Raw genomic sequence first — 24004 nt, 5'->3', positions numbered from 1 at the left:
TATGGTGAGAACTGGATGTAAACAGAACAGGAGGGGATGGTTAGATGCACAGGCTCACCATAAATCCAGCCTCAGTTAAGTTTTTTTTTTTTAAATTTTTTTTTTTTTTACTATCAACAAATCCCATGAAAGAACAAAAACTACTAGCCTAGCCTGTTTACCCAAAACCTGATATAGCAGCTTTTGATGAAGTGTGGGTCATACTTAAATTAATGTCTCATAACATGTGTTGGATGGTGCCATATTACACAGTATTTAGCTGAAGAAATACAAAAATGGTGAGTTGAAGGGAAGCAGTTGTCCAAAATATGCATCCAAATGCAGTAGTACAGTTACTTGTTTTTATTCCTTCGCACCAGCAATAGAAGTGGCCAGAGGCATTACGTTTGCATCTTGTCCATCCATCCCATTCTCGTGAACGCAGTATCTCAAGAACGGTTAAAAAGGGTGAATGAGAAAGGAAGGCATCAGTGAGTTAGAGAATTGAAAAACAAAATCAGGTTTCAACACCTGTGAGAGACAGAAGGATGTTTTTAGCAGCAGGTGCAGTGACCTTTCACCAGTGTTCTCTTCCTGAAGTGGGGTGTGTCATATTCATTTTTCACGCTGAGAGAAGGAACATGTGCTGCTTATCATACTCTGTGTAGGAAGAGGCCTACACCCCTGTTGACTGTACACCTGCTCATGGCTTTGACTCGTGTTGTGGCCCTCCAAGTTCTCACCAGGTCTGACCTATTTTTATAAAACTCAGAAATGTCTTGTTTTGGTCAAGGCTTAATCAAAGCATTGAGTGAGAATCCTGACTCACAGCCTGTTAGTATTAAAATTAAACAAACCAAGCCTTCTCTTGTAACAACACAACCCTCCAATTTAATTCATAAGTTTAATTCATAGTTTCCCAGTCTACATTATACAGAGTAGTATGGGTAAGGTAATTTGTCCTTATTTTTAAAATTCTTTTTTGAAGAGATGGAAAAGCGTGATAGGTGAATGTCTGTCCATAAACACAGGCCCCACTTGACACAGTTAGCAATCTCGAAAGCAATAAGCCTAGCTTACAGCTTAAGTTTTAAAGTTTGAACAGGGTTTAGCGGGACATTTAGTGTGAGAGTAGAAATCATCTAAAATTTAAGATGCCAACTGCACTAACAACTGATCAGAAATGTGCAGCAAGATTTTTCACCGACACTAGATATCAACCAAAAGCCAGAGCCTATGACGTATTAAGTTGCTGTGAGCTGTTAATTCAGCACTATTGAGCAGAAGAGAGAAGATAATAAATATCTTGGAGCCTAACTGTGCAGAGTCTCCCCCCCTCTGTGCTGCTGCATCATCCGCAGCTCTCTTTAACAAGGAGTGTAATGAATGTCAAATGCACTCACTCCGCAGTAAAATCTGGGGACCAAAACATCCCCTCAAAGTACACTGCACAGCACACTGACTAGCAAAAAAAAAAAAAGACTGCTCGACTTGAGGCAATTTCAGTCAACTGAGGGGTCTTTGAGTGATGATTCGAATCTCCGAATTTCAGGAAGCAGTCCTTCAAACAAGTTATTGGCGCACTTAAGCGTGCGTGTGTGTGTTCGTAGGCGACTTAGTTTTTGTCGAAGCAATGGCCAGGGCTTTGTTGGACATGTGATATTTCCAGAATTCCATAGAAGGGTGAGTCTTTATTGATTGGTGTAGAGTTCTTGATAAATCTCATACACTTATGATGCCTATCAGTACAATGCTGGCAGTGCATAGGACAGTGCAACATATACAAAGCCAAAATGTGTCAGTTTTTACTCGACTCTGGTTTGAATCAGTTATGACATTATCAGTTTTCCTTGTCTATAGTTGGGTTTCCATCCACCTATTTTTATTCGCATTTTCAAAAATTGCGAAAAAAAAAAAATTGATGGAAACGCCAGAAATTAAAAAAAAGGCCGAAAATTCGCAAAAAAAGTTTTTACGCTTGGAGGGGGTGGATTTGTCAGCGTATTGATAAAAGGAAAATGCGACTTTTTGCTATGGAAACAGGTTTTGCGAATAAACGATGACGTACTGGCACACAGATCCTCAAATGTGGCCCTTGAAATACGGAAATGTTTCAGCCAGAGTTCGTGAGTGAAATGCTGCTGGACAACTACTTCCCAAAAGTCCTTCACACGCTACGTTCCCATACACACGGAGAACGACACAGTGGTCTCCTTCCAGCTATTTCCGACAGTACTCTTAACATTAAACTTCTTCTTTGTCGTCTCTTCTTCAAGCTGGTTAGGTACGCTGTGAACGCTGACAAAATGCTAACCAGAGTTCTCCCAAGAGCCAACAGGTTTATCAGGAATCTGTCCAGGGTCAGTTGTTGAGTGTCAGTTGAGTGTGTTGTTGTTTACAGTGGGCATAAGACGCTCTCTTATGACGTCATCTCATGGCGCACTCTTCTTCTACCGGGGTGTTTTTTCATTTTGTTCATTTTTCACGAGAAGCGCCACCTACTGCTCTTCCTTTTCATTTTGTTCATTTTTCACGAGAAGCGCCACCTACTGCTCTTCCTATTGACTCCCAATAATCGCAAAAAAATAACGAATGGAAACGGGCATAAATTCGCATTTGCCTTTGCTATAATCGCAAAAAAATAACGAATGGAAACGGGCATAAATTCGCATTTGCCTTTGCTCATTTTCACAAAATTCGCTCAAAAATTTCGATACATTTGGATGGAAAGCCCACTTATGATAAGGGAAGATATGATTTGCCATTAGGGTTGAAGATCACCCATTCTTGAGAATTGGGATAAAACCTTTTATTTTTGGGGTTTTTGATTTTAACACTTCAATTAGGCCGGAGAATAGGCTATATAATTTAAAAGATCAAAATCTAGAATTTTTTTCTTGAATAACGTAATGAATGTCAGAAGTTGACAAGAAGTTATAATTTGTCGTAGTGAGGAGCTATTTTATTTTTCAAAGCAGCAAGAGTTCACTTAATGCCAATCAAAATACTCATTTTTAAACTATAATTTTTATTTAGTTTGGATTTAGAAAGGCTACATAATCAACCTATTATGGTTGTGACACACCTGATAGCAATATTATTTAATGAATTTATCAAAAAATAGAAAGCTTACCTACCTGAGCAACGTGCTCGCCTTTTTGGAAGCCAGGTAGTGAAACAGGAGTCCTTGTGACGTAGCTAACTCCTTTTATGACTGATTAAATTATGTTTCTTTTTAGAAATCTGACAGTTGACAAAAATCTGGGACACATCTTTAAATAGCCAGTATTTTCATAAAAAATATTTTAAAACAAAGATGATTATAGCAATATATTTTTACACCGATGTTATCAGTACGAACTGTTAGTTTTAGATTTTAAAGGCTTTTAACACATTTTTTAATCGTTTGAAGTTGTGTTGGCACAGGGCAAGTTTAGAAGTTAAAAAAATGTAAGCAGATCAAAATATTTTATAAATAATATTTCTTTTAATATATGTAAATCCTTTACCTTATCCTTGTCCTTTTTGATGTTTCACCCCAGACATGTAATTAGTATGTTTATAAGTTATAATTTTAAGTTTTAGTTTTTTTTGTTTTTTTTTTTGGATTGATTGACACGATTTGTCCCAATTCTCAAGAATGGGTGAGATACATGTAAGCCTTTAGTTATGTGGCTATTAAGCATTACTTGTCCTGGGCTCCCTCATTCATGCTGGCCCCACCAAACAGCTCAGTTGTTACAGACAGGTGCTTCCTCCTCCCCTGTCCAACCACTGAAATAATGGCCATTACTGAGGCATCAGGGGAATGTGTTCGCCAAATGTTTACAGGCGTGTTTCAGGTGCTGGCTCCATTGTACGCTGACAGTGCCATTTATCTCAATACCATCATAATAATCACTTGTTACCAGAGGAAAGAGATGGAGGCAAGGTGGGAGGTAGGAAGATGTATAAATATAGCCTGTCTATAAATACCACTTCAGTTTTTCACTTGAAACTGAGACATTCACAAAGCTTCAGTATGTTCACAAACAGCATTTCTTGTGAGAGCAAGGAGCTGGGGAAAAAAATGAGATGTCTGAGCATCAGTGAATTCATTTGCTGTTTTAATTTGAGCCCTGAGGAACAGTGCAGCTGTCTTTTTATAACATTAAAGCCACTCCTTTAGAATTTCAAGCAGTCATTTGCCATGATCTACGGATTAGTGTGAAATACAATGACATAGCTCAGACCATTTCAGTCTCCCATGAGCTGCTCACACACACCATAACAATGTAGTCTTTTGTTATTACAGTTTGGCTGACAAATGCTTTCCCCAATTCCTTTCAGTTTGTCCAACACCGATTACAATACATGTATGATTACTGCATTCCACAGTCTTAGTTAAGTTTCTGTTTGATTTATTGCTAGCCAGAAGTGCGAAATTATTGCTAAATGAAAATCCTCTCAGTCTGCAACAGAAAGGTCATTCTTATTTATTTTCAACAACAACAAAACTCAATGGCTCTAGTTCTTAAATAGTATAGGGGTGGGGCTATGCTAAAGGTTACTACACTGTGTTATGGAGCAAGCTTTTAAACCTAGGTCAGACAAAAAATTCACAACGGGACAAGGTAAAAACAGGCAACTACTTGCAATGCACCGTTTGGCAATGTATAACACCAGCACACTGTGAGGACGGAAACAGAGGGCTTGGTGGGGATGGAGCACCTACTGCAGCAAGTGAACATGCCGTCTGTGGTCATTTTGACTTAACCAGCAGACTTTACTACAAGCTGATTGGTTGTTGAAACAGGTGACATGCTCTCCATTTTAAAGCCAGCCACCAGTGAGTTGCAGGTGACACCATCAGCCGGCTTGAGTTGAACTCAGACCAGCCAGTTCACACTACTGCAACTTTTCTCTGCAACGTTTTAAAATGGTTTCATCGCGTCACAAATCTTTGGTCTGAACTGGGCTTTCGCCTTGCACAAAAAATCTTGCACACACTGTTTAACTCCACAATTTAGTATATATAGTTCCCAGTCTTTTCACATTTTCAACAAGTGTTTTCTAACATGTGTAATGTGTTCAGATGTAAATCTCAGATTTTACTTTACTCTCACTTTAATTATCTTAGATATTGTAAATTATTAGCATTGTACACCAACTAATGATTAAAGGTGAAACTAAATCACTTATTATTATTAGGGGTGTACCAATACATCGACCTGGATAGATACATCGATTCAGTGATCACTGATCCAGTATTATTGATGCAGAGTAAAAACATTGATACATAGTATCTACTTTAAGATACGCCTTTATTTTGAAATTCCCATGGTACATCTGTGTCGCCATTTTGTCCAAGCAGAAATAGTCCTAGCAGCTTAGCACCAGACAGATAATGGTAAGCAGCCAAGAAATAGACATTTAAGATGTTTACTGATACGATCTCAAATCAATCACAGGCCCCTGCAATGAATGAAATCAAAATAACATTGTGACAGACTTAAAGATATTCAAACAATATTGCTGTCCAGAGAATCAATGCCATACAATATGAAACAATGTTTTCACTTTGCACCAATAATATTGTATCGTGCTAGAACCTGTGATTTACACCCATAGTTGTTATCAGTGTTTGATGTCTCATGTGTGCCTCAACCCTGCTGTCATGAATCTGTATTAGGTTGCACAAAAATGTAATTACCCTAGTTAGATCCAGGCAGCCAGTTACAGGTGTGGTGGTGAATGTTTTCAGAAACAGGAAAAATCCTCAGTCACAGTTCTACAGAGAACAGGTTTGATTGTCTGCTTTGAGACAATCACGGAAACTGTGCTGTTTTATGTCACTGTCTGTTGTTAATTCTGTGTTTGTGGAAAAGAACTGACTGTAGTATGCTGACATTCAGCATGTACTGGGAACTGTTTGGGCAAACAGAAGAGTCCTTATGGAGACAAAGCAGGAAGTTGATCCAGTCCTCTCCTGGGTTCGACCAGATGTGGCCAGCGGGGCAGATTGCTGCCCCAAAGGCCTGGATGCAAACTGTGGCTTAATGCGCCATTCCCATGTTGTTGTGTTTGGCTAGAAGGCTCAGTTTCACTGTGACTTGTTTTTGGATAGATCTTCTGGTAGCGATAAGCCTGTTAGGCTGACAGCCAGATTTACACTTGTGAAGATGTGATACAGTGTAGCTGCTGACCGTTTTCCGTTATAAACCATAACTAAACCCAAGCAGTGGGCCAAGGCCTTATGAAAAGAGCCCTGGTTTGTCTTGATAGCCTGTCTGCAAAACAAGATTACATGGTTGACCCCTTGTGCTCAGTTATAACAGTTATCTTAACTTGTCTTTGTTGCTATAACCAGTGGCATGTTTTTAAGAGCTGTACATGTGACTAGCTGTTATTGAATAATAATTGAAGCGAGGCTAGTAGTTAAAATAGCAATGAAAGAACCCTCTTATTTAAAGACTGGAAACACACAAAAAAACACACACACACACAAAGAAAAAAATGTTGACACAATTTCTTAAAATACAAAGAGATGCATTTCTTGTGGAAGCTGATGTTAAGGCTGACTGAGTCTGTATCTGTAACCGGAGCAGAGAGGCAGATCCCTGAGCTTGATCCAGGTCAAAGTTTTGTCACTGCTGCAGCCAAGGAGTTCATTTAAAAATAATGAGTGCTTGTTGACAACATTAAGCAGTTAAGTGAAGAGTGCATTATTTAGCACAAACAACATGTGGGTCAGTGAACTGACAGGTTTGAAATAGGCTGAACATCACAGAGTAGGTCTGCACAATAGGATTAGGAAAATATGTTATAATGTTGTTGAGTATCACAATAACAAATATCAAAGTGTACTCAGTTCTGTCTTCCTGCTGCTTTCAGTATACTGCTAAAATACTAGTTAACTGTTGAATTAAAAATGAAAGGTAATTATTACCAACATTCTTTCGTTGAACAAATTGAACATTGGACTCAACACAAAATGCACCAATAAAAACAAGAATGATAGTTACTTTATAAGATAGATAGATAGATAGATAGATAGATAGATAGATATTGTTTATTGTCCTTTCAGAATTTTTTCTTGTGTCTGTGGCCGTCAGAAAAAACAGAAAACATTACAATGAAGACACCACAACACAAACACTTGACACTGCAGACAAAACCAGACAATTCATAACATTGGACATTACAATACAGACAATTTAAACATCAATCAAATGATACAACAGATGATACAACCAAAGTGCCCACATAGCATCACCCAAGTTCACCCATTCTATTTAACAGAGTTATGCTAAAAGGTATAAAGGACCTCTGGGCATGGGAAGTCTTAAGAGGCTGTACCTCCGTCCTGATGGTAATAATTCATATTAGCCATGCAGAGGATGTAATACGTCAGCGAGGATGCGAGAAAGTGCAGTTTTCTACTGATACTCTATCAACTAATGTTGCATTTCCATTAAAAACTTTCTGTATGGTACCTTTAGTGACGTAACCCGTGTGGACTTGCCTAAACTGTGGATCTGTTTAGCATTTCCACTGCAGACAATACTCTTAAATGTAGATGGATTTGTTGTTAATCACTGCTCCGTCCAGCTCTCACTGTATTTCCTCTTCATCGGTGATACAGAGAAACGTCTGCATCTCATTTATTGTCCACGGAACAGATTGCACGCTGACATTTTCATAATGATAAAGAACAGGCTGGAGTGAGAGTCTCTCTGAATAGGATATTTAAAAATAACGGGTTTGTGCATTGTATCTTTGTCAAGCAAGAGCATAGGTGTAATTCTGTCGGAGCGCACTGGAATGACGTCCTGCCATGTTTTTCTCCAAGTGAAGAAATAGAATTTAAGTTCACATAAAGCGGTTGAAATTCATATATTTTTTTAACACATGAAGATCCAGTCATCACTAAAGCCTATGCCACCCTAGAGACAATTAAAACAAAGAGTATGGTCAAAGTTGTAAAATTTAGATTTAAGGAGTGTTAATAGATTCACAGTATCAACTCATGCATTGAGTAACACGCAAGAAAACCTTCCACCTTAAAAGTTGCTGGTAGTTGCTGGCAGTCGGCCCAGTATATTAAATCATTTTTTTCTCAGTCTGTAGCTGCTAACTGTTAACTAGTAAAGATGAACAGGCAGCAGAAGATCCTTTAATTGTATAGTTTACTAATATATGAACAGTGTTTACATTACCTTCAAAACCAGCCACAACTCACCCCTGAGCAAGAGTGACACTTGTCTATTGACAACAGTTTTTCTAGCTCCACCTTTTAGTAATGTGTCAGTATGCTTGGTATGCCAGCAGAGGGGTAACCAAAAATGGGGATGGTGAGGAACAGTTCTATTGGTACCATCCACAACTTATCACAATGGAAATACAAAAATAACCATTCCAATGTGTAACAAACTTAACTGAACTGAACCAGACTGCTTAGTAGAAACAAGGCTTGACTCAAAAAATCTCTGAGTGCAATACTGCAGTATTTAACAGTGTGTTTATTGTGCAAATTGACATTGGGATGATAATTTAAAAAAAAAACCTATATATTGTGCAGCCCTATCACAGAGTCTTAACTAAAGCAAGAAACACATGGCTTCTCTCTGTTTATTTGTAAGTAAAAGCAAGTAGTCATATTTAGTCTGGGTAGTTGTGTAAAGCCAGGGTCACTGTGTCACTGTATGAAAGCCTACTGTTGCAGTCTCTTTCTCTCTCTTTCACCCACTGTGTTTCTTAATGCAGGATTATTTTTTACTTCCTTGCCTCGGTGGACGCTGTCACATGCTGTCCTCGAGCCAGTGTTTTCTCACTGTTGTGATCCACAACAGCTGAGCCATTGCAGGCAGCAATTGAGTAATCCAACTATCCTGATGGCCACTTAAGAACAAGTGTTAAACTCTGCCAAACCTGTCATAACAGCTTCATCATCAGAATGTTTAAATGCTAGCGAAAAGAGGAAAAAACTTAAACTGACCAACTCATTTCACAATAAAGGCATCGCACTGTCTCAAATACCTATTGCAGCCATCTCATTGTACATGCTGAGAGAGTGAGACATTTATCTAGGACACGCATTATAGCAAAACAGGGGTAGCATTAAAGTTCAGTAGGTCTGTTACATGCTGCTTTAACAGAAACCATGTATTTCTTAAAAGTCATTTCTCAGGAATTTAGGAAAGGCTGGTTATTTTATATGATCTTAAAACCTTTGAAATTATGCACTGCATTTGTTTACTAGTTTTAATAAGTGTCATGAGACTAATTCACACAGTTGCAACTGTAAAATGAGTGAGGCCCGACCAAAATAGAGGTAAATTTTTGTGATTTAACTGTGGCTGCACAGGGTAACGGTGGTACACTGACCTTCCAAAAGCAATAACATAATCATATTTTGTCAGTGCACTGTGTTGGTTCATTTTGTTTCAATGGCAAAGTGTGCTCAAGTTGGGTGAGGAAGGCTGAGAGACGTGATGATCTCACCACCTAACCTTTCAATCCCTGCCTGTCTCACCAGTTTGTCAGCATTCTTGAGAGCAGTTTCAGTTCTATTAGGCTGCTATTGTTTATTTGTCCTCAGAGCCTGGAATCTGAAATGACTCTGTGAAATGCATTTACCAGTTTACCACTGCCTCTTAGTCACTCAAACATGCCAGTTCACACACCTTTCTCTCCACTAATGCAGATAGACACATTACCCCTTTTTAGATAGGAATTGTGCAAATTTGCAGGAAAACCCAATCAGTCTTTTTTCAGCACTGGCAGTATAAAAACAAAATCGGGGAGTGCAGCAAAATGCCGCCTACCTACTTTTGTTTTGTTTTTGTTTTGTTAGTATGTATTTTTACATCTCCACTGACCAGTGGATACTTGGTCAAGACCCCTGGGGATCATGTTCTGTTATGACAGACGTCATGGCTAGGGGTGAGTTCGTGTACAAAAATCTTTAAACGTTTAGAGTGGGTCATTTTTTTCGTGTAAACGTGTACACAGGTTTCACCGCTGGCTGGTGCTATTGCATTATACCAGGAAAGCCCCAGTTATTTCGAATACCAACCGATCCGGCCATTTAACCAATGGTTACAGGCCATCACTCCGAAATATCGCCATTCTGACGGTCCGCCATCCCAAATTCTGGTCCCTGAGTCCTGACAGTAAGCTATGGCGAGCCTGTAGAAGCTGTATTTCCCATGCATGTCAGCGATTTTCACCGGCGACACACGCAAATAATTCAGGCTGACATTACCTGTTTTTCATCGAACTCCTGTGGTATTTTTATTAAAAAACATGGCATATAGGTCCACAGTAAGTTATTATTATTGTTATTATTATTATTATAAGAGTGGGCTACAATGAGTACCGGGCCATCAAATCACAGCATCCGCAGTGAGAGGACACGGAATTGTGTGCGCTTTTACACACGCGGGTCAAGGTGATCACAGATATTTGATGTCGGAAAGATGTAGCCAGATGTATCAACTGTTTTTAAGCGGCACCGAGATACGTGGCTCGTTCGTCCGTCTGTAGCACGAGTCATGTGCGCCACTTCACCACTGACCCGTGCGTAAAAGTGTGAACAATTCCGTGTCCTCTCACCACTGTAATTTGATGGCCCGGTACTCACTGTAGCCCACTGGCGAACAACTCCCTTAATGAATGCGCCCTTTTAATAGAACAGAGCACGTCAAACCCGGTCTCACACCATTTCTTGTCATATTCACGGTCTATCACAGTTAGTCAACAATTAGTATCACCCCCACCCAAAAAAAGTTTTTCTTGTACTAACTTTTCATAACCGTTTATGATCTCAAACACGTGTAAATGTGTACACGGACTCACCCCTAGTCATGACGTCAGAAGTGCTAGGCTTACTGATTAATGGATAAGGTAGATTAATTTTAGATGGCCCATGGTCAAGTTAAATGTTTCAGAGTACCATTTTAGTTAATAGTATACGTGCCACCATCCAAGCTGTGTCTCTTTCTGTTCACAATCATCACATAGCTTCTGCATGTAGCCATGTTGATCCGAGCTCGTAATTAAACGTGCATTAAGAAAGAACTCCATGATTTGCCTCGTCCTTGAATTCTCCAGATCACCACAGAAACACCTACTCTCAAAAAAGGTGTAGCTCAGCGTGTGACGTAAACAGTGATGTGGGAAGGAAGCCGCGGCCAGTCAGTACTTCGGCGATTCTCTCGGAAGTCAGCCCGCTCTTCACCTTTCCTGTCATCTGACGGTTAATGGCCTCTTCGTTTGCAAGAGCAAGGAGGGTGCGCAATTCCTTGTCTCCCAAGTTGCTCATCTTTACAGTGTCTGTCAGGTTTGTGTTTCCCTCTTGCTACTACCTGCTCGCTAATTCCTGCTATCAGCTGTTTCCTGTTTATCCACCGCCAGTGGCTCGCACGGCTCCTCCCACAAGTCTTCAACAGTCCCTCCCATTGTGGAAGGCCGCCTCGGTCTTTTTAAACTAAAAGGGTTCCGTCAATATGTCTACCCTACGAGGTGGAAAATTGGGCACCTCGGATCAACTCGCCAATCCGGCTCTGTGTGTCTAAACGCTCACAGCTTGCCGGCAAAACGGCCCGACATTCGCGGATAATCTGGCAGTGTAAAAGGGGCTATTGAGTGCCACCATAATGCTCTGCTTACTCGTCTACATTATATATGTCTACTGTTACAGAAACAAAGAGAGCCTAAGAATGAGAAACGTAAAGGCAAACTACATGTCAGACTTGCATCCACATAAGGGTTTAAAAAAGAGGGTTTACCCTCTCTTTTATGTTTACTATCCAGTTAAAGTGCAAATGGGCCTTTAAAGAGGCAACAGATAGGATTCGGGGTTTTTTTTAGCTTGACGCCACCTAGCATCAGTGGTGTTGTGTCGCACTGTCGCAACAACCAAATTGACCGTGGGATCAGAGATAATCAATAAAATGTAGGCTGTAAAGCCACCAGTATACTTCTATGTATATGTAGAATGAGAGGGTGTGTGGACACTCTACTAAATAAATGAGTAAAGAGACCGAGCAACAATTATCAGATTTATCTGAAGAAAAAACAAATAGTAATGCAAATAATTATACCAGAATGCACAGTACCAGTACAAACAACTCACAGTAAATTATACCAATATGTACAGTATCTGTACAAACAACAGTAGAGACAGTGGAATTATAGCAATATGTAAGGGATAATGTATAGTGAGCGTGTCGGGGTTCCATTCCCCTGTCGGGAGTTATTTTTCATCCGTCACTGCTAACTCTACATTATCCCGCTTAGAACATGGCTTACTACTAAAACATTCAAATGTTACAACTGGCATCAATATTATTAAAAAATTGCTGGCAGAGTGTATTGACAGAGGAGGGATGGTCACCAGACAAACGGGAGCGAAGGAGAGGATTTTACAGCGATTTTACAGTGGTGAAACCTCAAGAAATAAACACTGCAGAATTTTGTTGATTGACCAGTCAGAATCAAGTATTTAAGAGTGCCATGTTCTAAGCACATGTAAACAGTCCCAATCCTAGAATAAACGGTGGTAGATCAGAGCGGCATTATGTTTTCTGTCTATCTATGTCATTGTCGTGAACACGATACCTCAAGAACGCCTTGAGGGATTTTTTTTTTTTTTCAGATTTGGCACATCTGTCCACCTGAACTCAAGGATGAAGTGATTAGATTTTGTTGGTCATTGATCAAAGGTCACTTTGACTTTGTCTGCCTCATTCATGAAAGCGATATCTCAAGAATGTGTTGAGGGAATTTTCTCAGATTTGGCATAAACGTCTGCTTGAACTCTACAATAAACAGATTAGAATTTGGTGGTTGAAGGTCAAGGTCGCTGTGACCTTGCATTCATCTTGTGAACATGATTGCTCAAGAATTTTTTCAAATTCATCACAACTGTCCAGTTCAATTTATGGATGAACTGCTTAGAATTTGGTGGTCAAAGGTCAAGGCCACACAAAACATGTTTTTGGCCAAACCGCAAGAATTCATACACTTATTATAACAAAACTGCACAGAACGATCTAACAGGATAAAATGATGAAGTGATGACATTATCTATACAAAAGGTCAAAGGTCAACTAAACTGTGACATCATAATCTTGTGCAAAAACACTTTTCTGGCCATTACCTAGTGTCATAACTCAGGAACAGAAGGGTGGATATTTGGTCAGATAGAGAATTCGTGACACATTGGTAATCTCGGGTGCCCACTAGGGATGCACCGAAATGAAAATTTGTGGCCGAAGCCGAATAATATTAAACGCTTGGCCGAATACTGAGTACCGAATACCGAATATCGTTGTTTAGTTTTTCATTAGTTTTTGCAGATGAACCCCCTCCAGATTAGTGTTGTCACGGTACCAAAATTGGATCCCACTGTACGATACCAATGAAAATATCATGGTTCTGAGTAGTATCACGATACCACAGCGAAAATGAGGCAGATGTGCCTTTTGTCATTTATGAAAAGATAAATCACTTTTCTATAATACATCAATGATATTTCAGTGGAATAAATTACTTATTGACTTATTCATACTTCAAAAACAGCATCAATAAGTGATTAACATAGGGGGGATCAAAATAAAATAAATAAATAAAATAAGAATCAACCAGCCACCCTCCTCCCCTTCATAAGTAAAGAACAGTCCCTAAAGTGCGGTGAGGTTTGTGGGCCGTGAACGGCTCGTTTCTCCTCTGACACGTCACATAGCTGTGTTCGGCTGGCTCGGCTGTTCAGGTACTTCTGGGCAGTCCACACACCAAGAAGAGGATATTATTGGAACTGACTTCTCCATCGCCGGTAAGCGGATGGCCGCCGTATTCGACAGGAATACCTTAACATTACTGTCTGTGTCTGTGACCCCCGTTCAACCCACAGTCGGTGGAATTCGCCTTTCGTTTCTGCTGCTGGTTGAAATCTGTAGGCTGCTCGCACAGCATGCTGAATGATTTAAGCCTGTTTTGCTCACTCAAAACTATTTTTAGTCGCAAACGCGAGTGTGGTGACGGGCGGATCACCACACTGCCGACATTTTACTCGGCCCGTCACGGCACACTGTTTGATTGCGTTATCAAAACACGCCGCTATTATTCAGCCTTGCTTTTAACTTATTCCACCGAATACCGAATGTGTGTTTTTTTGGCAATACTCGGCCGAATATATTCGGTTACCGAATATTCGGTGCATCCCTAGTGCCCACCTTGCAACTGCGCTGATTGTATAAATCTTCTGTGTTGCCGGGGGGAAGATGTGTATGTGAAGTATTCATGTTTTCACAGACATGGATGTAAACAGTAACTGCAACTTGACTGGTGTGCAGAGGCATACAATTGCATGGTGGCAAGACTATTTTTTTTTTTTTTTTTTTTTTTTTTTAACAATGTGGGACATATAAATGGGACATATAATCCTTGAGCAGCTATTGCATATCTGTAAATGTCATTGTCTACAGGGCAATTAACTGTTAGCTACTGTTGCCACAGTGTTAACAGTAGCCTTAATAGGAGCACTGGGCTGTGAGACACTTTGCAAGTCATTAGCTAAACTGACAGTGTAAGTACAGGGAAAGCCATTACTACTGCAAATAAACAGCAGGATTTAAAGTGGGACTTCTTCTAATCCCTTCCTAGGCAACCTGGATAAGGTATAGTGATCTGGGATTTCATTAAGTCTTCCGTTGGGGGATGTGTGAGCATGTTTGCAAGTCTTTTTTTAAGGTCTTTTTCTCATGTAGTTTAATCTCTGTGCCTTAGCAAGAATCCTCTCAATGCCACTGATGTCATCTGAAACAGTGGTGTATGACATTTGAGATGCTCTGAGGGGGTTATATTGGCAGAAAGCAACAGGCAGGATGACTTGCAAAAATACCCTTGCTGTGTAGTTACTGAGATGCAAACACCGGAAACACTGTCAGACAGTTCTTCTGATGTTTTAGGCCCACATGCATTTAGGAGATAGAAGCATTAATGTAGGGAGTTTAAAGAAGAATACCGCCCAGTCCCTATGGAGATACACTTTTTAGCTTCTGGAAAACAGACACAATATGCGTGATTATTGTCTATCATTATTGTTGTAGACCGTGAAGGCTAGTGGATTTTCCCAGGTGGCATGTCTTTTCTCAATTCTCGTAGGGCAACAATTTCTCCAACAGTCCTGTTTATTATGATTCAGGTTCACTCCTATGTGAACTAGGAGTTGTTGACTGATATTTGCTTCCTTGCTGGTCCCAGGCTTTTGTGTGGTTTGTCATTTGGAGTGGATGTAGTTAGAGAGAATTAAGAAGTTTAGGAAAAGGGACCTATTGTGTCTTGGGCAAAACAACATATTAGGGAGCTTGCCATGAAGCAGCTTCTTTCCCACTGCTGAACAGAAATTTGGGCTTGAAATATACTTTTTTTAAATGTAATGAAGTACGCAATTGTAAAGGGTGCAATCTACAGTGCTAAACAGATGCATTCTACAGTGTTAAACCCAGAATACAGCTGGGGAAATCAGGAAAAGACAACACTTATGTTATTAACTTACAATATTACATTATCAGAAATCTAAAACGATATCTAGTCTCATATCATGATATCATTAATATCAATATATTGCTTAGCCCTACAATTTCATCTCATTCCCTCAATGCCTCTGTTCTGAGGGGTCTTCAATCAGGATCATCACATAGCAGAGGTTTGTCCGAGCCCAACCTTTGCCAGGTTCTACAGTATGTAGGTTCAGTGTAGCCCCTCCTTTTGCTCACTCTGTAGATAGTTTGACTTCTGTTACTAAGGATTGTTCTGTATAATACTGGACCCACAGGTCAGTATTTCCCATGGTTAGACACACACAAAAATACAGAAAATTAACATAAGCACTGTTCTCCAAGTAATATGAATCATTATCTTACAACACTACTCTCTTTACTTAAGTGTTGTAAGGAAATGTTGACCTGTCTGAATGACACATAGCATGATATGAGGGAGTGTTCCTTTCCTTCCTGACACATAGTGTGATTATAGGCTTCTGATGAAATCATGCAGGAGGTGGTCCCATTGTGAGACACTGAGTCATGCAACCCATTAAACTGTGGTTATTTAAGGAACCCAGAGTGTCTCAAACATGACACCTCTGTAACATTAATGTCAAGAAAATATTAGATGTTGAAAGAAGGATCCTTTCTTGTATGGTATACTTCGGATGTTATTACATTAGTCAGTGATAGTTTAAGTATTCCGTTTTCCATGTTATAAATTCCATTCTTCATTTAGTGGACCCACTTTCACTTCAGTTACGGACTTCCTACATTTCCTATTATGAAATTGTGAAATATCCCTAGACCAGGGGTCACCAACCTTTTTGAGAGAGCCACCTGAGGGTAGAGAGTAATATGGAGAGCTACTGTTTTGATAGAATTTCCCTGAATAATATAAATGTACTTGTTTTACCTTTTTAAAAGAACAAATATGCATTTAATAGGCAACATATAATGGGACTGTCTGCCGATGTCCACTGGTTACTGTTAATAATTTATCATAGTCATTGTTAACAATGTTTTACCATTTATACTCACTTTTACCAATCATAAGAAACTCATACATGGTATATGACTTTAAAATGTTAGCTTGTTGGGGCTTTGGATTGTTCACAACCATCTGTAGGAAAGGCCAGGTGATGCCAATTTCAGTTTCTTTCCAGTTTAAAGGCTGATTTTTGCTCCTGAGTGAAAGTTGAAGATACTAGATAGTTAATTGTGCTTTAAACTACTATTAATTGTCAGAACACACTTGCCTAACAGCAGAATATTTCACAAATCTGAGATAGATTTAAAACAATTATAATCTAAATACTTTCTATAAATAAAAGTAAGACCTCATCGTCATCTTTTTTCTATGGATCTTGTAAAAAAAAAAAGCACCTTGATTTTACCCTGTATCATGTTTAGAGCACACATTTAATTCATCACTGTGTCAAAATGCATTTTAGTTTAAATGACAGTTTTTATTTGGAACTGCTTTAGCTCTGTGAGTCTCTTTTCATTAACTGTGTGTGCTGTTTGATACAGAGGAAGTGAGCAGTGAACTTGTCTCTAATGAGTGCAAAACATGAGGGTTAATGAGGCTGGCATCCTTCTGTAATTGGCTTCATCAGCATCAATGGCGAGATTTTGTTCTTCACTGTCCTCTTAGCCTGTTCATTGGCACAGGAAAAGGCACTGGGAACACAAGACAAACAAGGCCTTGACTGTCAGTGTGTACATATACACTTGGATGGACAGACAAATGCAGTATCATGCCAATATGCTGCACATGCGCAGTCTTTTCCTCTGTTTCATTAAAGTTGTGTTAAATTGGGAGATATAATCATCTTACAGACCACACACACGAACACATACATACCTACTACCCCACTTTATCACTAATCCTAATGTGCTGTTAGCAAATACTGCCAGGTCCTTTGAGTCTTTATGTCGAAATGAAATCCATGTCCAATTGGTGATCCATTAGAATGGCCTCATTGTGCTGCTCCTGACTGGGGGCTGGCTAGCTAGGGACAGAGGTGGCTGGCAGACTGCCTGGCTGGGTAACAAGCTCACTCGTGACCCATGTGACAATGAGTGGCCAAGTTGAGTTTGTATGAGTGAGCCAGCATGATGTCACACCACCTTTTGTTGCCTGGACATGGCACAAGAATACCATTGCCAAATGTCAACAAGACATTACCATTATTCTATTTTCACAACCAGAGGATGTCACAAACATGCAGAGAGTAGATATGTTCTGGCTTAATTTTCCTTACAGTACAGAACATTGAATCTGTATTCAGCTACAACATTCCAAACATTAACTGTATTTTAGCTAAGGAAAAGTACAGCTTAATTATGAATTCCCTTCCACCACAACAGACCTACTTTACAATGGGCAGTTTAGTAGCAAAGTAAATTAATAGCTGTAGCTATACTGTGCATCTAAATTCAAAGATGTGGAAGTTTGAATGTTCATCAATGATTACACAGACTGTTACTTTTGCATAGACAATGCCAGACTACAAATGGTGCTCTTACTTCCTTGTGTATTTAACCCAAGGCTTTTCTTTGTCTTTACAGTATCAACTTTGATAAAGTTTCTTTACTTGAGCTGAACTGATCTTTATAAACAGCCCCAACTGTAGCTGTACATTCAAATCAAATGTGTTTGTTCCAGAAAGAGCATTATGGGAAGCCATTTTATGATGTTTCCAAATGGTTAGGTTGTGAAGTAGCTTAGCATCATAAAGCTATAAAGCTGTTACACTAGTGGCACAGCAGTAAGTTAGGAGAAGAAAATCAAAGCGTAATTGCTTATAAGAGTACTCCACAAATTAAAGGGAAAGTCTGCAGATTTTCAACCAGTTTCCCATGCATTCCTCCTCCTTGTCAAAACCTGGCACTTACATTACCCACAGTGCAGCTAACCACCAACAGTTTAGTTGGAAATTCCATGTATTAGGGGCCATACACATACTGCATTTTTTGCTGTCTCAAATTCATTGTTTTCAGCAAGAAAGCAACAATGATGCTGCAGGATGCACGAGCGTTCCTGAGAACATATTTTTCAGGGCGCAGTACCTGCTCACTTAGATAAACAGAGATCAACTTTTGAAACGCAGCAGCATGCACTGCATTTCATGTGAAAGGAACAACCTATTACAGCTGGCAGATATCTTTTCCTTTTTCTGTAGATATCAGTCTGCAGTATATATGGAGAAGAAGGTGGTCATTTTAGTGCAGTTCTGCCACAGCTTTACATTTGTCCCACTGACAATGTTTAAAGCCTAATAGACATTTACAAAACAACACCTGGAAAAGATCAGCTTCATACTTGGGATTTATGGCAATTAGGCTGTAATGCAGTGCTGCTTATGGTTGCTTAGCAACCTCAGATGCAACTTGTTTCTGCACTGAAATTTGGCACAAGACCTGTAAATGGATGTTGATGTGAAGGATTTGAGTAGTTTCCCTTAAATTAATTTGATTAGCTTTTCCTTGAGAGAAAATGTTGGCTGAATTAGCTCTGTGAATGTTCTACGTTAAATCTGACATCTGTCTCTAAGCCAATCCCCCGGCTTTACATAATGTAACCTTTAGAAAGTTGGATCCTTTTCTTTTTCTCAAATAAGTACATCTGAAATGCTGTCTGTTTGTCAACCAATGCACTTCAGGCATCTTGTTGTGGCACCAAACAGTCCATCATTATGTAATGTTACATCATCCCAACCTCATTTTATTATCTGGACTTTGGCTAGTGTCTGTTGTTTCTGGACATGTATCCCTGAAGGTTGTATTGCAGTACAGTTTTTATACATGACACACAGTATAACTAAATCATAAACACCTGTCAAAACTGCTTTGTGGGAATTTTTGAATGTTTATTGGCAAAGGTTTAAAATGTGATTCAAAGTCACAGGACAAGTCTGTTTTATGTGGGTTGAATGTTAACAGTGTAATATGCAGAAGCTAGAAGCCACAACTACCTGCTGTAGCGTTCATATACTTGGTGAGTTTTGATTCTTGTTTAAACCAATCTATATTTGTTTATGGACTCCTTGATTTTGATGAATATCTGAGCAGTCTTGTGGAGGGATTTGCTGAAGTGTCAGCAGGTGGTGAGTGGGATGGGGGGTAATTTAAGATTCCTGATTGCTGCCGAACTGAGGTCTGATGCCACCAAAGTGGTGCAGAGATACAACACTGCATATGTCAGCACTCACACATGCATACACATTCTGTCTAGAAATAGCATTTATTACATTGTTGCCAGATAGATGGTTAGTGACTGAGTAATGTATTGGCATCAAAGGTTGTCTTTTAAGAGCGTGATGCATCATCCTTTCCTTTCCTTTTTGTAATTTAGCTTGCAGTCCTTTTGTCACTTCTTGGAGAGCAAACAGAAATTTGCATCTATAAGTTACAAAATATACAAAAAGTCCTTTCCTGCCTTCCTAATTTTTTAACTAAAAGAAAAAACAGAAAAAAAACCATACATGATGACTTGCTTCATTCTTACTAAAATTTGTATTTTAAGTCATAACACCTATAAATAATTAAATTCTGTAATTATTGGAGGCAGGACATTTTTGGATTGTCTGCTGGTCCGTCCCTCCATCTCATTCTCGTTTATGTGATATTTCAATATTGCCTTGAGGGAATTTCCTCTGATTTGGCACAAACATCCACTTGAACTCAAGAATGAAGTGATTAGATTTTGGTGGTCAGAAGTCAAGGTCACTGTTACGTCATGTCCATCCCATTCTTGTAAACCTTTATCTCAGGAACATCTGTGGGGAATTTCTTCAAATTTGGCACACTGGGCAGCATTTTATTAGCCGTTCAACATGCCCTCATTGACTTCCCCTCGGCACTTGCACTTACAATCATATATTACATTTCATTTAGGCCTACTTGATAATGGGTAGATCATTTTGGTGCTCTGTACTCAAGTCAAGTTGTGACATTTTTATAATGTTTTGTACATAGACTGTGTGTCAGTAAATTTTTCAGGTTAAGAATTTTATTTTTTCTAAGTTTTAGATTCATTTTGAACATACATACACATTATTAGAACCATACAACATCAAACTCAACTGAAGACTACAATTTGTCAAAAAAACTAAAAATTATTGGGGACCCACTCAGTTTCCCAATGACCCAATCAAATGACCACCTGTGGGCAGTTTTTTATTTGTAGTCTTTTCCAGTTTATTATGTTTTTCATGTAATTTCATAAATCAAAAAGCTAGAGTCAGTCTTGTTTCCAGATATACTGAATTTAGTATGCGCCTGCAACTAACAACTATTTTCATTATAGATTAACATGCTAATTGTGTCAAATAACTGATGAATCGCTTTGTCAGTGAAACGTCAGAAATAGTGAAAAATGCCCAGTATGCAAAGGAAACGTCTTCAGATGTCATGTTTTGTCAAACCAACAATCCAAAACCCAAAAATATTTAATTTTTTATCATACGCGATGCAGAACAACAACATAAGCCTCACATTTGAGATATTAGTACCAGAGAATCTTTTGGCACTTTTCTTTAAAAAATGACTGAAGCGATTTTTCATTGACCAAAACCATCACCAACGGTGATTACTTTTTGACAATCAACTTATGAATTAACTGACTAATCATTCCAGTCCTAATTTAGTGTCATGTTTCTTTGTTCTTTGCAGACTGTGACTCAGTGGGAGTACTGCAATGACTAGCCGGCATCCTAGCCATGCAGAGAGTGCTCACTCCACAGAAAAACAGCCGCCTGCCTTGTCCCCCAAGCTCCATGTCCAGCGATCGCCATCGAAGGACACCATCACCATCCACTTCTCAGCTCTTGGGAAGGAGGAAGAGGAGGAGGAAGAGGAGCTGTACAGGACAAAGGTCTCCACTACCTCAGCTGCTCAGGATGACTCAAACATTGTGCAAGCCTTAGAAGCAAGTGAGGAAATGTTTGAAGGGGTGCCATTGGACACTGCAGCTGAGGTTGCTGTCATGCCTGAATCATCCAGATTTTCTCCAGTTTCTAGACATCACACTAACCATTCTCCCACACAAACCTCATCATCACGTATTTCTGAGCAAAAAGGCACGACTACCAATCCCTCTCCAACTAAATCTTTGAGCTTCCCCTCCAGTGACAAACCCTTCCTCAGCTTGGTGAAGTCTCTCTCCTCTGACATTGAGTCTCGTGATGGAATCCCTTCTGTTGCTACTTCCACAGTAAGGCACAGGCACCTGATGAAGACTCTTGTCAAATCTTTATCTTCAGATACATCCCAAGACTCATCCTCCTCCTCCACACCCTACCGTCTTCCAGAATCACGCCTTAACCTGCAACTCTTCAAACAATTCACACAGTCCCGGATGCCACCTGCTACCACAATGTCAGCTGGTGATACTAAAACTGCCCCTTGCTCTCCATTAACCTCTCCAGATAACCGCAGCTTCTTCAAAGTCTCAGAGGTTGAGGCAAGAATTGAAGACACTAAGCGACGTCTCTCTGAGGCCATCTCCGAACCGCTCCAGCTGCTAAGTAAGATCATGGATGAAAAGAGTGGCAGCTTAGTTAGCAGCAGTATTTACCGGCCCAAGGCCCTCTCTGCCAGTGCCTCAGAACTCTCCAATATTACCTCTATTAATGGTCACCTGGAGAGTAACAACAATTACTGCATCAAGGAGGAAGAAGGAGGTGACTTTGAGGCTGAAAGCCCTAACAGCAGGGCTTCTGGTCAAGCTGAATCACCTGTTGCCTCTTCTGTTGACACAAAGAGCCCAAACAAATCCTTACTTTCCATGTCCTTGGACAAATGCTCCATGTCCGCTCTTGCTAAACAAGAGGACGAGGATTTTTGCATCCTGTACAGTGAGGACTTCGAGACTTGTACTGACACAGAAGGTGACTGTGGTGATAGAACGGATGATACTGGAACTGGGAGTCAAACTAAAGTGCCACTAAGTGGTAGTACTGAACCATGCAGTGAAGATGAATCTGAAAGTATTGAACCGGCACCTAGTGTTCCACACTATACTCTCATCATCCTTACTGTATTGGTCTATGGGTATTTTGTTTTACCTCTGCCCAATTACATAGGAGGAATGCTGCTTGGGATTGGGCTGGGATTCTTTTTAGCCATTGGTGTTGTGTGGCTGACTGGACCAAAACCTTCTGGCGGTACTTTTAGACATACCAGACACCACAGGAAGCTGTGGAATCTGACCAAGTTGGACATTAAGGAACCAGAAATCTATAAGGTCAGTGAATATTTATTTTGTTGATATTCAGTACATTTTGTCAATATGGAAGACCCTGAACACCATAAAGGGGGTCCTCAATGTTTTTCAGACCAAGAATTCCTTAGCTGAGAGAGAGAGAGAGAGAGAGAGAGAGAGAGAGAGAGTGAGAGAGAGAGAGAGAGAGAGAGAGAGAGAGAGAGAGAGAGAGAGAGAGAGAGAGAGAGAGATCAGTGACCCCCTACTACATATATTGTATATAATTAAATTGCACTTGAGATAATTCTCTGAATATATTTTGGGCCTTCTCTCATTTCTGCTTGCAGATAGCTGCTAAGTTAGCAGCAGATGTAGCATGGCTAAGATTGTTAGCTTCATCATCTGCACTTTTGCCGATGGTTTCTGAGGTGGGTGGTGTGTCAGAGCCCAGAAAGTTACAAAACCATCCATTGTGGCTCACAAGAACTTCCATACACATGATATAGCTTATTGGCCAATATGTGTCAATAGTATGACATATTTAGCTAACTAGTTCACCTTACCGTGGCACAATGAAAAAAAAAAGTGCCACACAGCAATTAAGCGTTAGCTAGCTCACATGGTTGCACAAGGATTCATTAGTTACAGTTACTATCATTAATGTTGTGGACTGTAAATTTAATGTAATATATGTATGTATGTATGTATGTATGTATGTATGTATGTATGTATGTATGTATGTGTATGTGTGTGTGTATATATATATACAGTGGTGTGAAAAAGTGTTTGCCCCCTTCCTGATTTCTTACTTTTTTGCATGTTTTCCACACTTAAATGTTTCAGATCATCTAACAAATTTAAACATTAGTCAAAGATAACACAAGTAAACACAAAATGCAGTTTTTAAATGAGCAGTTTTATTAATGAGGAAGAAAAAATTTCAAAGCTACATGGCCCTGTGTGAAAAAGTGTTTGCCCCCTAAACCTAATAACTGGTTGGGCCACCCTTAGCAGCAACTACTGCAATCAAGCGTTTGCGATAACTTGCAATGAGTCTTTTACAACGCTGTGGAGGAATTTTGGCCCACTCAGCTTTGTAGAATTGTTGTAATTCAGCCACATTGGAGGGTTTTCGAGCATGAACCGCCTTTTTAAGGTCATGCCACAGCATCTCAATAGGATTCAGGTCAGGACTTTGACTAGGCCACTCCAAAGTCTTCATTTTGTTTTTCTTCAGCCATTCAGAGGTGGACTTGCTGGTGTGTTTTGGATCATTGTCCTG

At 39.7% G+C, this 24004-nt stretch overlaps 1 protein-coding gene across 2 annotated transcripts in view; it reads left to right on the top strand.

Moving 5' to 3' along the window:
- The window catches only part of LOC126390014 (testis-expressed protein 2-like), a 49483-nt gene that overhangs the window by 2954 nt on the left and 22525 nt on the right, over positions 1-24004 (top strand). For both annotated transcript variants that reach the window (XM_050044077.1, XM_050044076.1), the window contains exon 3: positions 21192-22764. In XM_050044077.1, coding sequence (XP_049900034.1) covers positions 21217-22764 — 1548 coding nt within the window. In that variant the 5' untranslated portion in view covers positions 21192-21216. The remainder of the gene's footprint in view (positions 1-21191; positions 22765-24004) is intronic.

Source organism: Epinephelus moara, chromosome 5 (assembly GCF_006386435.1).
Source record: "Epinephelus moara isolate mb chromosome 5, YSFRI_EMoa_1.0, whole genome shotgun sequence".
NCBI lineage: Eukaryota > Metazoa > Chordata > Actinopteri > Perciformes > Serranidae > Epinephelus > Epinephelus moara.
The sequence above is the reverse complement of the archived record's forward strand: the minus strand, read 5'-3'. Positions and strand labels throughout refer to the sequence as shown.